At 50.8% G+C, this 15,963-nt stretch overlaps 1 protein-coding gene across 7 annotated transcripts in view; it reads right to left on the reverse strand.

Moving 5' to 3' along the window:
* Nucleotides 1–15,963, reverse strand: part of TTLL5 (tubulin tyrosine ligase like 5) — a 272,493-nt gene that overhangs the window by 153,532 nt on the left and 102,998 nt on the right. For 6 of the 7 annotated variants that reach the window (XM_075531002.1, XM_075530999.1, XM_075530997.1 and 3 more), the window contains exons 21-26: nucleotides 15,604–15,761; nucleotides 14,347–14,650; nucleotides 8,610–8,730; nucleotides 5,577–5,723; nucleotides 4,916–5,019; nucleotides 2,075–2,202 (exon numbers count right to left, since the gene is read on the reverse strand). In XM_075531002.1, coding sequence (XP_075387117.1) covers nucleotides 2,075–2,202; nucleotides 4,916–5,019; nucleotides 5,577–5,723; nucleotides 8,610–8,730; nucleotides 14,347–14,650; nucleotides 15,604–15,761 — 962 coding nt within the window. The remainder of the gene's footprint in view (nucleotides 1–2,074; nucleotides 2,203–4,915; nucleotides 5,020–5,576; nucleotides 5,724–8,609; nucleotides 8,731–14,346; nucleotides 14,651–15,603; nucleotides 15,762–15,963) is intronic. The other variant, XM_075531000.1, reaches the window with a different exon arrangement.

Genomic DNA, 15,963 nt, shown 5'->3' on the forward strand with positions numbered 1-15,963 from the left:
GCAAAGAGCTTCTCTTCCGTCCATCCCCAGCACCGACTGCAAACCTGCCGCACTGGGCTGCTCCTGACTGAAAGGAGCCCCGATGATAAACGCCGTGGTGTGGCTTCCTTGGCCAAGGCCTTTCCACTATCCCGCCAGCTGCTCTTGAGAAATCAAGAGGGAAGTCTTTCACTCAGGAACCCCAGAACTTCAAATGACCCGTCCTCGCCATTCCACACGGCAAGGGCTGCTCGTTACTTCAGGGCATATGTTTCCATCGGCATGCCCAGCTAGGTCCCCGCCTCCCCAGGTGAGGACCCCCACACTGTTGCAGGTGCTTTTCAGTGCTTCCACAAACCCCCTTCCCACTGTCCCAGGCCGGGCAATATGCCTGGTCTCTGTATTCCCAGCGACTCTAGCAAAGGTGTGTAGAAGGAATAAGTGATTGAGCGCATGAATGCACAGATGCCTGAAGTAGCTCAGGCCTCAGAAAAGGCAGGACCGTATCAGGAAGCTCGTCTAGTGAGACAGTCATCCAATCACAGAGAGTTGCGTATGCTTTAAGGATCTCACTGGTGAACTAATGTGTTTTTTTTAACATTAACAAATTTTACGTGATCAGTCTCTCAACTGCTTCCCCACTGGACTACCACAGTCTTGAGAACAGGGAAGAGGTTCCCATCGCTGAGTCTGGTCTCAGCACATTGGCAAAATCCGTACGCTGACTACAGGGGCCTTAGGCTCCCCTTTAGGTCTTACATGACACTCTCCAAGCAGAGCCTCGTTTCTAAGTGAATGCCACTGCTGTTTTCTGCTCATGACGACATACGCTGGACCAGTGTTTGACAACAAGGTGTGGCTGGAACGACCCGGGAGGCCTGCAAGTGCAGCTACCTGCACTGCATCCTGGATCAGGGTCTACGGTACAGGTGTTTTTCATGGCCGGGGACGCTGAGTCATTTTTCTATTCTTTCCCTGAAAGGCGGGTAGCCGCCAAGCAGGTTTGGGAACCTCTGAGCGAGGTGGTCTGGTTGCTATTCTAGTCCCACATTCTCCGTGATGGAGTCCCCCATCAGTGAGAACATGTGGAAACGGGGGAGCATGCTGAGTTATCACAATGACTAACTAGAGTCAGGGTCACTTGGGGCCTGGGTAGCCAAGGTGCAGAGCTGGCCCACACATAAAGAGTTATTCTGCCCAAAATGCCACTGGTGCTGAGCCAGGGCGATGACAAACTGGACACAGCGAGAACTCGTCAGGTCAGCGAGGCAGATGAGCAGCGAATGGGAACACAGGCTCCTTCTGAGTCAGGCAGATTAGGGTGCACGTTCCTGACGAAACGTGGGAAGGCAACTATGGGTATGTAACTCAGCCTCTCTCAGCTTCTGTGTTCTCATCTACAGAAGACTCATGCCGGACCCTACTCTGTGTGGTTTCTAGAAGTAAAATGTCTGATCCTGTCCAGTAGAACGAGAGACAAGTGTTTAGTCAATGTTAATTATTATTATTATTAGCCCTCTTGAAGACTCTCTGCTGTTAATCATCAAGGATCCCTAGTGTCCTAGTGGTTTTGCATTGGGTTACTAACCATCAGATTAGTAGTTCTAATCCTGCGATGAGTTACAGTCCCGGACACTCACAGGGACAGTTCTAGCCTGTCCTATAGAGGCGCGATGAGTCGGCACTGATTCCATGGCAGTGAGTTTGGGTTACTTATCATTGCGGGGATGGGGTGGGGTATAGAGCTTTTCAGGCAGAAATGTTAACCACCCTCCTCTATGTACTGCCTGGTCTCACCAACTTGCAATTGAGTTGTGCCTCAAACAGAAAGTTAATCTCGACCCACAGTGACCCTAGCAGACAGGACACAAGTGTCCCTGGGTTTCCAAGACTGTAACTCTTTACAGGAGTAGAAAGCCTCATCTTTCTCCCATGGAGTAGTTGATGTTTCTGAACTGCTGACCATGAGGCTAGCAGCCCCACACATAACCACTATGCCACAAGGGCTCATGACTAGTGCCTAGCTGCACAGGGTCGTTGCAGATCCCGTTTTCCCATTTAGTCTTATTTTTTATGACTTAGCACGCATACTCACCGCCCTTCGCCCCGCTGTCAGAGTGACTGCTGCCGGCCTTAGCGCTTTTGGAGTGCGTACCCAGGAACACGCTTGCAGACTTGTTTTTCTGGGTATAAAACGTCAACACTTCTTCCAATTCAGCCTCACTGAAATGGGGAGAAAAATGGGATACATCTTTCCACCGAGATGAGATTTTACTACAGAAATGGAATGACACCAGCAGAGGCCCCCGCGCGTGGTTAGAATGGAACGTCAGTGACAGGCGTTGAAGAGGCTTCCAACATGGCCAGGCTTTCTTTGTCCCAGTCTGCTTTCCTGACCCACCCTCCCAACTAGGGCAGTCACTAGTCCAATGTGGCTGCTGAAACAAAAATGAATCCAAGCGACATGAACCACATTTCACAAGCTCAGCAGCGGCCCACCGGAAGTCCCAGTGGCCAGTCCTGGTTAGATCAGCAGTAGCCAATGGCAGCCTGTGGGCCAAACCTAACCCAGAGCCTGGTTCTGTAGGGCCCTTGAGTAAAAAGGGTTTTTATATCTTGAAAGAATATTGATGGAGGCCAGAGGTAGCCAGAGAGAGTTCCTATCCGGAACTCCTGCAGTTTGCCCACTCTCCCCCCCAACCACTCTCGAGGCCACCTTCCACTTTAATGGCCTCCATCCACTAGAAGCAGGTGGCCACCTGGGAGCCTTGGAGCAGTTCCCTAAGGATCTCTCTGTACAATGGAGACGGAATGAGATGAACTCGAAGGTCATTTCAAGTTATTAAAACATTGGCTCTTTATGAACATCCACAACATGTAAAGTAGAAGCGAACAGAGGAAGGTCTGTGGAATTCTTCCAGTCAACATTTTATGCTTGGATTCTGCAACATCTGTGGCCTCTCAGTGGTCGTTCCCATCCACCCTACCCCGCCGGTCACACTTGGCTATGTTCGAGATAGGTGGCCCTCCAATCAGTGAAGCACTCCGGATTAGAACGAGTAAGAGGGCCCAAAGGGCAGGAGCACATCTTCAGAAAGCACTGGAGGGAAACCCTCATCAGCTAGCTGCCTCCAAGAGTCTCAGAATGACCCCCAAGGTCCTGGGAGAAGCTAAGTGCCACAGGGGAAGTGCCTCGAGTAACTTCCCAAGATCGAAGGCTGCAAGCTGGCAGCGGCCTATCTGCCCCTGGGTTTCACTGGGCCCTCAGAGGCCGAAGTTAAGGTTGGTCACAATACATGCAGCTGGACCTGTTGAGGGGTCCATTCCCTCCTCCTCAAGGTTTTACCTTTCTGCAGGGGGCTGAATTCACCAGCCCCACAAAGCTAACCGTGTGTGTATGGCGGAAATGAGGAGCTGACCCCAAGGGCTCAATAGAAAGTAAACGTCTAGAGAAGAATGACGGCAACAAATGTACAAACAAATATGCCAGATACAAATGATGGATGGATTGTAGTAAGAGTTGTAAGAGCCCCCACTAAAATGATCTTTTAAAAAAAAGGTGAGAGGGAGGAGAAAAATGAGGATCTGATGCCAGCGGCTTAAGTGGAGAGCAAATTTTTTGAGAATGATGAGGACAATGAATGTACAGATGTGCTTTACACAACTGATGTATGGATGGATTGTGGTAAGAGTTGTATGAGCCCCTAATAAAATGATTTTTTTAAAAAAGGTATCCGGGTGTATACTCCATGCTTCATACAGGAAGAACTGAGGCCCTCTCGTGCTCCCCATCCATCAACAAGGGACCCACAATCGGCAGCAAATAGGGCCCTGAATGCTGTATCTCCAAGTCAACACCCTTGGCTACATAGCATTAATTTTCAGTATCCAGTTCGTCCTGAACAGCGGATTGCACATCGTCTTTTTAAAAGTTTTCATTTTTCCTGGTTATATTTTAGGGATTTTGAAGATCCCTGGGAAGAACCAGAAATTAACTTTTTAGCTTTAGAGGTAGTCACTTTCCAAGCAGTCTTTTTCCTTTTGCAAGTTCCTAACAGTGATGTGGGGGGTGGTTTCTCGCTTTGTTTCCATGCCTGTTTTAGCCATCCTACCACTAAGGAAACAAGAAATCAACAAAGCAACATCACACGATGGCGGTGGTTTCAGCATGTGCAGCACCGAGGCCAGAGTAAGTCCACCTGAGGACTGAACAAGGGTCGCTGGTCTCTGATGCACTGCACCATCTGAATTCGCTTCAGAAATCAACAGACTTGCTCCCACTGTGACTCTGATGGCTGACGCTGTTAACAGGGTCACATGGGCTTGTGTTCTTCCTTTTAGAAGCGGTGCCAAACTCTTGGTTTTGGAAAAAGATCTTCTGGTGTGCGTCTTACAAACTTGAAGAGTGAATGCCTTAGCTCTCTCTTCTTTTGAAAACACACTGCAAACGGGCAACACGGCCTGGCTACAGTGTGTCGAGATAGAGAGCTGACTGCTGAGATTTTCAACTCATAAAGCATGAAGATGTGTTCTGTTCGATATAAATTAGGTGTAACCCTCACAAGCCCCAAGGTAGTACCAGTTTCTCAGCCCACTCAATGGAGCCAAGATCTGGTCACTGCCACTCCCCCAATAGGTCAGAACCAGCAAGCAGCCGAGGTCTCTAACCTCATCTTCCTGGAAAGCTCTTTCTGTCCTCTAAGTGGTGCCCATGCTGAAGACGGTTTAGAAATACAGCCCAGATACCCAGCGGCGGCAGGGTTTAGATCCCTGAAGTCATGGCAACAGCTGGCCGAAATCAGGAGAAGCCCAAGCCCCTGAGCCCTTCTCTCCTCCTGAGAGTCAAGTGTCAGAAAGTAGGGACACTGGGGAGTCAACGAGGGCCGGATGAAAGACGGACCACGCTGGTACTCATTAGCCAAGAATGGCTGCCTACCTTGCTTGTCTGATGAACTCCTGAAAGTTTTCTGTATTCACGCCGTCTTCCTCTTCCTCCTCCAGTTTTTTCTTCAATTTCTTTTCCGCCATTTGTTCGGTTTCCTACCCATTCCCCGATCCCCAAAGAGAAAAAGAACAACAAGATAAAACGGATACCCAATACATGTGACCCTTCACCACCTGGCTCCGTCCCCCCGAGGTAAGTGGTCCTGAGGAGAGCGGGTAAAGACAGTTCAGTCCTCCATAGACTCTGCTGTCCATCAATTTGGTACATTCCCTCCTACCACTCACTGTTTCAGGTGACGTTTTGAGTTCTCCAAGTAAAAGCTGTCTGGTGAATGAAGATTTTTATCACGTTTCTACTACCTTTACTAGCCAACAGAAAGAAAACTTTTTAAAGTAGCTTCCGAATGTCTGATGTGTCCTGATGGTACTGTGGGTTTGAAGCCACTAGACTGCTAACCACAGGTCAGCAATTCAAACCCACCAGCCAGTCTGAAGGAGAAGGGTTAAGCTGACTGCTCCCTCAAGGTTTACTGTCTTGGAAACTCAAAGGGGCAGTTTTACTCTGCCCGCTAGGGTCACAAGGAGTCGGTGAGCTTTTCTGACAGCGTGTAAGTCACCAGCCAAAGCCCAAGGCTAACGAGTCAGTCCCTTACCTTGTTATACACAATGATAAAGTCACCCAGTTGATGGGCCAGGATTCGCCTGCGCTCCAGGAGTGCCAGCCGTCGACTGGGCAGCACCATCCTCAGGGAATGCTGGAGGTTGCTCGACGCTCGCTTTAGGAAACGAACCACCAGCTCCTGTAAATGCAAGAGCCATGGTAGGGCCCAGGTGGGGCATTGGGGAGCCGGGATTACACAGCAGCAGAAAGTTATGTAAGAAATGGTTTCAAACGTGTTGCATCGTAACAAAGACACAGAGGGGAAAATTCTAACAATGCGCTTAGCAACCAAGGGGGAAAAAAGCAAAAGCAAATGTGTATGCAAGCAACAATGCATTAAAAAGGGAGTCGTATAACGTATCATAATACGCATACAAATACAGTATAATAATTCAAAGAGCTGGTATCGCCTCTGACACGGTGAGAAAAGAAAGCTATTTAAGGAAGGTTGCCTTTAAGGATAGAAAATGGAAATGGCAACCGTGGGAACAGGTAAAATCCAAGGCGAGAGGATAGGAAAAGATACTAACGTACACGGAAATAGTCATACTCAGGGATAGGAAACAGGAGAAGGAAGGGGAGTGAGAGGGAGATCTGGGAGGAAACAGTGTCATGGTTTCCAATGAGAGGTTTTTGTTTTGTCTAGTCATTGTTGTTGTTTTTATTTCCTGTCTCTCTGCTTGCTTCCTGTTTGTGATGTGCACAATATCCTGTGCTTGAAATCCAGGCGAGGTAGATCCGTGGAGATGGTAACTGGATTGATAGTTGCCTAGGGGCACAGCAGGGCAGGAAAATGTCCTGGAACTGACTGCGGGGGTAACTGCATAATCAGCTTACTATGGGCGAACTAGTCACTTGTTATGACATGTAGTATAGTCCAACAAAACTACTTACACGAAAATTAACGCATGAGTAATGCAGACAACAGGCGGTGTATGGACACTACTACTTTGAAAAGTCCAGTGGCCAGGGGGACACAAAAGGCTAAGATGCAAACAGAGGTGGGGGCTGGCAAGGAAGACACTATGGAAGGTCAGCAAGGGGCAGAAACGCTCTCTCATGTGAAGCAAGGGACAGGATTTGGAAATCTGTGCAGGCCACTCAGCATTGCACATGCTTCACAGAAAGGGTTTGCAAGGCAAAAAGGGTCTTTTGCAAAACCAAGACAGCTGTCTTAAGCATATTAAAGACGGTCTAAAGAGGATGGCCTTTGGAACCTTCTGTCGATGAACCTAACCGTAACCCGGACCAGAGAGAGTAATGTCACACCTACCTGCCTCAGAAGCCTGGGTGGCGTCATGGGTCAAGCATTGAGCTATTAACTGCAAAGCCAGCATTTCAAAACCACCAGCTGTTTGAGGGAGGATGAGGTTTCCTACACCCATTCAAAGTTAGACTCTGACCCCGCAGGGGCAGTTCTGCTCTATCACAGAGGGTCACTGTGCGTGGGGTTCGACTCAGTGACACTGAGCTTGAGTGCATTCTCCTCATAAGCAAGGCCATGGACATAATTATCATGGAAAGGGATAAGGTTTGCTCTCTAGACCTGTTTTCCAAAACGCGTACAACTGTTAGTAAGTTCTGCAGTGATTATCTTCCCTATTCCTGGATGAGTGGAAAGCCCTCGCGAAATCCCATGGGAATTCCTAGTCAGCATTTGCAGTAGCTTCTCTCTGGAGCTATTTTTGACTTCTCGGAATCTGGCACATTGTCCTTTGGTGCCAATTGACTCCAGCCGAAAGGAGCAGCCACATCAGCAGAAGATTGGATTTCACAGTTTTGCTCGGCTGTCTGTACTAGAAGCTGGTGTAAGTTGGTATATTAAAACATTATTGTTGGGATTTTTTTCTTACGTGGGGCAGACAAACTGACTCTAGAAAAGGCAGTTTCAATTTTCCGCTTGGAAAGAGCAGAGCTAACATTTTCCACTGATGGTTCAAGGATTATTCACAACATGCATGGCTTTATCTCTGCGCTGAATTGGCTTCTTTAAATTTGTGAGCTGCTTTTGTCAATAGGCCTGGCGGAGAGACATGCCTTTTGCATGTGGAGAACTGAAGAAGGATGCTAGAGCCAGGGCCGACTCAAGAGAAAGACTGTAGTTTTCTCAGACTAGAAGGTCGCTCCTCCCCTAAGTGACAACCCTGTTGTCACGGAGTCCAAGGAAGGGCTGCGTCTTTAATAAACTCCAACCTCAGCACAGAGCCTAATGCTCCCAGTCAGTCTGATCCAAAAGGAAAACTCTTGCTAGATCCGTCTATCCCAGGCAGGTTCGAGTGACCAAGATACTGGAAACCGTGCTCCTGCAGCAGTCTGAAACAGGGGGGCAAGTTTGATTCCAGGGATCTAAGGATTTTATAGAGCTACATCTAGTAAAGGAAGGGAGAAGAAAAAGGGGGGGTCAGGTTGCAGGATGGTGTTTTCTGAGAGAGCCTAAAGCTAAGCTGAGGACTTCCAAGCCCTCTGGACTGAAAATCAATGCCCATGGTGCAGGAAAACAATAAACGGCCATGGGATTTACAGTAACATCTGGAGGCAATCTCCAGTCTCACCACATTCACGCTGCGAAACAACAGGCACCTCCCTCTCCCCTCGGGGCCTTCCTTCCCTCCTATGTCAAGTGGGGACACCAATGCCTCCTCCTGGGAGTTGACACAATGGGAGCAGGCCTGACCGAAGGGCCCTGCGAATTGTTATTTTGTGGGAGGGTGGTCCTTTTACAGAGACTGGCTTCCATTTTCAGAATGAGATTAACTGATGCCTTCACTGCAGGTGGCAAAGAGGGTTTCAGATCAAAGATTTGCATCACATTAAAATAAGGGAAACCAACAAGCAGAACTATGCAATAATTCTTAATGCTCTCTTACTCTTACCTTAACAGGAAGAGAGCGAGAGCGAGAGCGAGAGCGAGAGCGAGAGCGAGAGAGAGAGAGAGAGAGAGAGAGAGAGAGAGAGAGAGAGAGAGAGAGAGCACGAGAGAGAGGAGGACAAGGGAGAGTAAGAAGTTCAACAAGCTGAGCCTCACCATCTGTTCGTCCTCTTTGGCAGCCCAACTGGCACTGAACGTCTGGCCTCCGCTGTCTTTCATCAGGCGGACTTGAACGTGCTGGAGGTAGGCAGAGAATGCTATCCGGGCCTGCACTTTGCTATAGAAATCCAAAACAACATGCCATTATACGACAGAAGGGTAAGCCAACCACGAGTGTACCTGCCTACCTCACCCTGGCTTCTGGGGGTCATTCTCTTAGGGTGGCTAAGAAAGAGGACGCCCACCAGACAGTAGCGGAATAGATGTCCTTCTAAAGAGCACTTGAGTTGTCCTTTGGTGTGTGTGTGTACATGTGGTACTTTTTCCTATCAAAACAATCCGAGATGGAGATTCCTATTTATTTTCTCCTTAGCATGGGGTGAGGGTCAAGGTTTGGGGCTGGGGGAGAGAATAGGAAGAGAAAATCAGGTTTCCTATGTTTACACCTTATAGCTTGAACTTTTTAACTTCTTGTGGGATTGGAAAGGAGAAGTAGTGAGTCTTCATGAGAACTCTGAATCCATGTGGAAAAGTTTTCTGCCTCGGAGGCCCTTAAGAACACACTTACCAAAAAAACAACAAAAAAAACCACACCAGTGAGGGGAAAAAAGTATGAAGTTTGCTATGACAACTAGTATTTTTGGTGTGCAAAGGGCTCCAGGGCAGGAAATAGATAAATCCTACAAAGGAACTTGTGTGGCCAGAGCCCAGAGCCAATGAGTGGGGGACTACGGAGTCTGCTTGGATGCACTGCGGGCGGGGACAGGGTGTGGGAGACGAACCCTTCGCGGGGAGGCAGGGAAAGCCCCTGGGGACATCGCTGACGAGCCCCTGGGCTTCTGCGTGGCAGGCTGGGTTGGAAACCAGGAGATGTGATGTAGCTGGAGCAAGGAGGACAGGAGAAGCAAGAGAGACACTGGTGGTTTCCACGTCGGCTGTAACTCCTAGCAGATCTGTTTTCCTTCAAGCTAGATTTCTGGTTACTTCAGCTGATCGGCCTGCTGACACTTCGGCCAAAATTACATCAGTGAAGATTAGGGCCCAACACAAACTTTGTTTACAAGCCTCACACAGGCAATCACTGGATGCTTTCTACTCTCGGATCCCAGGGTTAGGAGGAGGGATGTGTCCAGAGCTACCTGGACATCCTTCATGGCCTGCTTCTATGTGTGTACTGGAGAGGGCTGAAGGGATGGCGGGGGGGGGGGGGGGGGTCCAGGTGGGATACATTTGTTTGGAGAGTTGAAGCCATGTGCTCTTCAGAGCAGTCTCTTGGCACACCGTCTGATTTTGAAACAGTACAAGTGCACTGTCAAATGCCTCTCAACAAGAGCGGCCATGACGTTCTTGTTCACTGTAATCCACGCTTCCCCCAGTCGAGGCAGTCATCTTTACCTCCATAATCAAGGGTTTTTCAAATAAAAAATGAATGTGGTCAACACATTCGCTTGCAACAAAGCAATCTAAAAAGGGCACATTTCAGATCCCTCCAAACATTGCCGGGTGTCCCATTTCACGTCTCAGTCCCTGACACGAAAGCACCAAGGCTGCTCGCAAAGGGATCCTTGCTTTCAAGCTGAGATTTCCAGCACTGGCTTGTTGCCAATCAAAAGAGCAAGTGCGAAGTTTCCCATTTCTATGAACCTAATTAAGAAGAGCCCAGAATGTTAACTCTCGAGTCTCCCTAAGGTACTGGGCACATTGATCTACTGCTGCTTCTGTGCAGCACACGGTTCAAGACGAAGGAACGAAAACCAGTGGTTTGCAATGAGAGATTACATAGAAAACACAAAAACTACGTGCATCCCCAGTAAGGTACAGAAAACATACAACTAGGGGGCTGGGGCCTTGGGACCCCAAAGCGCTGGCCTTAGAGACCTTTCCTTGGTCCCTCAGTGGATGCTGTGATACTTCACAGAGCCACAGGCTGACCCCGGGCTGGGTCTAAAAACCACTGGGAAGACCAGTTGGCTCGCTGACAGGGAGAGCCAGCGTGCAGGAAGAGGTAACTGTTCTCCAATCACTGAGGGGAACGTTAGTCCTGGAAAGGAGCTGAGAATGTAGCTGAGTAGTTTCCAAACGTTTTTATTTTCAATATTTCCCCTCCAGGAAGCACCGTTTGAAAACACGTGCCTAATCTCATTCTGACAGAAAAGGGCACCGAGGCCTGGAGAAGTCGACCCTTTGACTTCCCCAGATCACACAGCCCGTCTCAGGCAACATGAACTTGGCCAGGGCTCGTGACTCCTGGGTTCCAGGTGCGCTCTAAGGGAGCTGCTGGGTTGTCCACCTTGTCCTGAACCCTCAGTCTGTTCCCTCGCCCCTACACTCACCCCAGGTCACCGTGCACCCTCTCAGTGTGGGACCCACCAGCTTCATGTGAACTGAGAACAGCAAGGTCATCAGGCATAAACTCCTAAACTTCTCCTTTTTCATCTCTAACGACTGTATTCATCCTAAGCTCTCTCCCTGCTGGCGTCCCCCCCCCACACTCCCTGCTTCTAGAGACACCTCCACTCGCCTCTGTCCACCTCCCTTTTTAGGCCCGTCTACATCAGTGTATCTGTTTCTACATCTCTATTCCTCTCGCCATCGAAGCCCCACCTCCATCTCCAAATGAGTCCAAGAAGCCTGCACGTAAAGGAAATGCCCTTCTCTCAGTGCGCTCTGCCCCCGAGGTACTCTCTCCTTCCCGCCACTGCCAAATCCTTCCATTTCCTCTGCTGCAAATTCCCGAGCACACATGGCCGGAAGCCTGCTCTCACTCGTCCGCGGCCCTGGGTGGACTGGGGCCTGGCATCTTGCAGCCGCTGCCACACTGGTCCCTTCTGCGTACAGGCCTCACCCTCTAACCGCCACTCCTCGGTCTCTCTGAGGATCTATCCACTCAACCCCGTGTCTCCCAGGGCCTAATTCGCGTCCCTTTCTCCTGGTCTACTGGTGATGGTGGGGACGGAAACGGGCAAGCTCGTGCATTATGAAAGCGTGCCACACCTGCTCAACCTGTGTTGTGACACCGGAGTCTCACCTGTCCTGTGGGCTCCCCTGATGTCCCAGTGGAACCCAGTACTTCTCCTTTGAACCAACCCCCGACGTGCCTTCTATCGACGAGTGCGTGTGTCCTTCCGTTCCTTTGGAGCTCTCCAGGCTCGTCGGGAGCAAAGTCCTGAGGAGGCGCCTTGTACATGTTATCAAGCCGCTCACTCTCCCCGTGCCCACCGCCGGGGCTCGGGTCCAGGCCTGCGTCCTAACCGCTCCGGACTCAGCTCCCTGTTCTCCTCTCCTTTCCCCGTCACTAGTGCCCCTGCAGCCAGACTTCCTTTTCCAAAACAAGTCCTAGCTCAATCTGCGGACTGCTTAGAAAGGAAGGCCCGGGCTCACAAGGGCCTTCAGAATGTAGCGACACCCAATCTTTTCAGCCTCATGGCTTACCCCACTTGTTTCTCCACAGAACCTCAGGGCTGCTCTGCATGCCCCCACCCCACCCCCGACACACGCACGCACGCACGCCCAGCTCACTTGGATGGCAGAGCCCTAGCGCATGCTGTTCTGCCCCCAGTCCCATCGCGCAGGCCCCCGCTCAGAGGTGGCCTTTCATGGTCTCCGGGAAGCAGATCTCAGCGGGCCTCCTCCATAGGCCTCGCCGGCCCCGCACTTTGGCTGTTAGGGGCGTCTCCGTGCCTCTCACGACCTTTCTCGGTCTGCTCTCGGTCTCCCACCCTGGCCCATAAGCACCACAAGCCTGCCGGGTGCACCATTCCCGGCACAGAGCAGGCGCTCGGCACACACTCTGAAGCCTGAACGAATGGCTGCCTCATTGCCTCTCCTGAGCATTCCCAAGCCTCCTGTCACCCCCCAAGCCCCTGAAAACCCACTCGACAGTCAAGACCTGCTTCAAATACTGCCTCCTCCACATGCCTAACACTCCCAAGTTAAACCCAGAACGTAGTACTACTTCTGTGTCCGAGGAGCACACGGAAGGCCCTGGCTAAGCACTCGCTGCAAACAGAAAGGTGGCGCAGACCCACCAGCCTCCCTGTGAGAGAAAGATGCACCGTCTGCTCCCGGGAACACTGCGCCTGGGCCAGTCGGCGGCTCACAGGGAGTGGGAGCGACGCCCGGCAGCAGGTTTGCTCTGGAAGAGCATGCAGTCTGTGCTGGAGTCAGAGCGCCAGAGCTGTAGGTGTCTCCCAGGGGAGACCAGGAGTGCCTGCCTCCGTCACCGTGGGGGGCTTGCTGAGGACACCAACCCAAACCTGCAAGGCAGTGAAGGACTGAACACGGGCCTTCGAATCACAGCCTTTGTTACTGTCACCTAGCCACCTTCGTTTCCTGATGAGCCTGTGAAAGGAGGCGGGGCGAGAGGCTATTGATGGGATCATCATAGACTCAGCTATGAGTGACTGATAGCAGGGTTCACTGGGATTGCCGACTTGCTGGGTATTCAAAGGAGCCCCCTCTCCTCGTCATACCAGCAAAAGTGAAGAGCCAGAGGTGAGAGTCCTCGGCCCAGGAGACACTGGGACGCCAGAGGAGATGCACAGGTGCTGCAGCAGTGGCCAGAGCATGAGACAGAGCCCAGCAGGGCACCGCTCGGCCCACAAAGCAAGTAAAGCTGAGTGCTGGGGGGGGGGGGGCGCTGCCTCCGAGAAATCAATTGGGGGCACTGGGTTTGCTGACCCATGGAGCTGGAGCTGAGCGCCTCCAGCTGAGACTTCTGAGAGAGTCGCAGGTGGGCATTTGCCAGCAGCCCCCAAAGAGCTTTGTGACATTGCCCAAGCAGGACAGGAGCCAGGCCCACGAGAGGCCTGCCTGCGGGCGCTCAGAGAAGAAACTGTCCTTACTGAACAACTGCATCCTGAGCATCTTCACTGAACTGTTAGCTGTTAACGTCCCTAGAAACTCCCACAATCGTGAGTGCCGTCTGAGTTCTGTGTGACCACAATGAATTAGCACACCCAGCCACAGAAGCAAAGTCCTTGGGGCGGGGTGGGGGGTAGGAGGGGTCGGAGGAGGGGACAGAGGGTGTCAAAATAGAGTGGGAAAAAAGGATGGAGGGTGGAGACCTATCTGACGGACCTCTGCCTTGTAACCATTGGCTGGGGCAGATGTGTTCCTCAACTCCCAAACCCATTCTGACTTGTGATGCGCCTGCACGGGGCAGAGACCTGGGCTCCACAGAGCGGTCACCTGCTGGTCTCTCAGACCTGTCTTCCAAAGCCCTCTGGGTGCATGCACACTGCCAGCTTGTCCAGGAGCAGCCCAAGAACCACTGGCACCAGAACTCGAGACCAAGCTGGCTGCCAGGGTGTCGTACCAACTCCCAGCAACCCAATGAGGAGGGGCACAAGCATCCCTTTGGGTTTCCGGGGTGCTAAGTCTTCACAGGAACTCCGAGAAGGCACTTTTCTCCAGTGGAGTGGCTGGAAGATTTGGTCAGGTGCCCACCATGTCACCAGGGCTCCTTAGCTGTCACTAATGACCAACAAACACCCGGCGGGCCTCAGTTCTTATCACCTTTACCAGAGACAAGGGACTTACTTTCTCTAAGGCTCCTAAGTAACGGTCGTGATTTCGTGAAACGGTTAAGAATCGTGTGCTGGACAGGGTTCGCTAGTAAACTATCGCAAATAGTAAGCGTTCAGACGGCTGTGAAGTCGTTCACGCTGTACCTGGTATGCACTCTGAGCTCGCTGCTATCACTGTCACGGCCACAGTCACAAAGGGCACATACCTGAGATTCCCATTGTCTTGGAGGATCTGCATCAGGTTGAATTTCGGCTCTGGCTCCTGAGCTTCCATTTTGCAGTTCTGGTCACCTTTGCTCCACTCGGGAACTTTCAAAGAAGCTTCTTTGGGCGTGTTTTCTACCATAACGCTCAGTGAGGGGGTGTATTTGGCTTGGTTTTCTCCAAGGGACCCTGCGGACTCCTCCAAGGAGACTTCTTGCTCTTCATCTTCATTGTCTAAGGCAACTTCCTCCTCCTCTTCACTCTCTGTCTCAGTTTTAACATTCATTTCAGCTGGTTTGGTAATCACTAAATGCGAAGAATCACTATGTTGCTGAAAAAAGGATTAAATCATCCGCTCTCCCAATACCTTCCTTTTATATGTTTAGTAAAAACCCACTTCTAAACCAGATCACACGCAAGGCCAAAAATATTCTAGTACACACTTCACTCTCCACACAGACATATTCTAAGAACCTATTAGGATCTTCATTTGAGTCGGTATTTCTTAGCCTAAGATAAAAAACGGCTCTCAGAACATTAAGGGGGAAAAAAGAAATCTTAGATGTCAGATTTTGAAGGGCTTCGTGGAACTAAGAAGAGCAGGGGGCATGTATGAGGACTTCAGAAACAGGTCACAGGAAATGGAACTAAAAAACAATGGTTTCCCTCCCCACCCCCACCCATGTTTTAGAACACTCCCTTAGGGTATTCTGTGCTCTGCTGAGCCACATCCAGTGGGGGACATGCTGCCCAATACCAGCGCTCAGCACAAGAGGGACGGAGGAAAAGGCGCCAGCTGGGGGGCTTGGCAGGAAGTGGGAAATAGACCTGCGGGAGCAGGGAAGAATCTGGGATGGAAAGAAATGCCCCTTTGTCTGTTCACGTTTGGAATGCGTACACTGCTCAGCAATGCCAAAGGATAAAGTGGGCTTATGACCTTAACACCAAAACCTGCCCGGTAATGCCCAGCTGCCACTGAACTTGCGCTAACTGTGGAGCTACAGCGCTCGGTACTCAGAAGACGCCAAAGAAGAAGAGCAAACGCCCCATGTGTGCTTCACACACCATTGAAACCTCGTACAATGGGAGGTTTAAACATTCATAATCCTTGGGACATTCAATTTTAGAGAAAGAAATGAGATAAAAGAAAGTAATTCTAGTTAAGCAGGAAGACTCCGACTCATTCAGTGCTGACAGACTGGTGATCGGCCTAGCTGAGCCGGGGTGGGAGGGTCCGGTGAGCGCTCACCAGCAGGTACCTGGGTATTTGGGCCTCATGGCTCTCAATCTGCCGCTCCGTCGTCTGCGTTTCCGCACCTCCAGGGACAGGAGCTTCCGCTCGTAAAGAGCAGCATGCAGCTTGGCCTTTGAATTCATACTCTCCACCTTCAACTCAGGAGTTCCATCACAAGGTAGTCTAAAGAAAAGAAAAGAAAAGAAAACACACGTTAGCCATAGCCTCTGGAAACGGTTCCTGAGGTCATGCTGCAAGTGTGGCCGGATTCTGTAATGACAGACGAGGCACGGAAACTCACGGGACATCTAAGAGGTTTGACACATAAATGGACCGAAGCACCAGCGGAATCTACTTCCAAAGCACACTAGCGGCTGACCTGGAT

The sequence above is a fragment of the Tenrec ecaudatus genome, chromosome 14 (assembly GCF_050624435.1).
Source record: "Tenrec ecaudatus isolate mTenEca1 chromosome 14, mTenEca1.hap1, whole genome shotgun sequence".
Classification (NCBI taxonomy): Eukaryota; Metazoa; Chordata; class Mammalia; order Afrosoricida; family Tenrecidae; genus Tenrec; species Tenrec ecaudatus.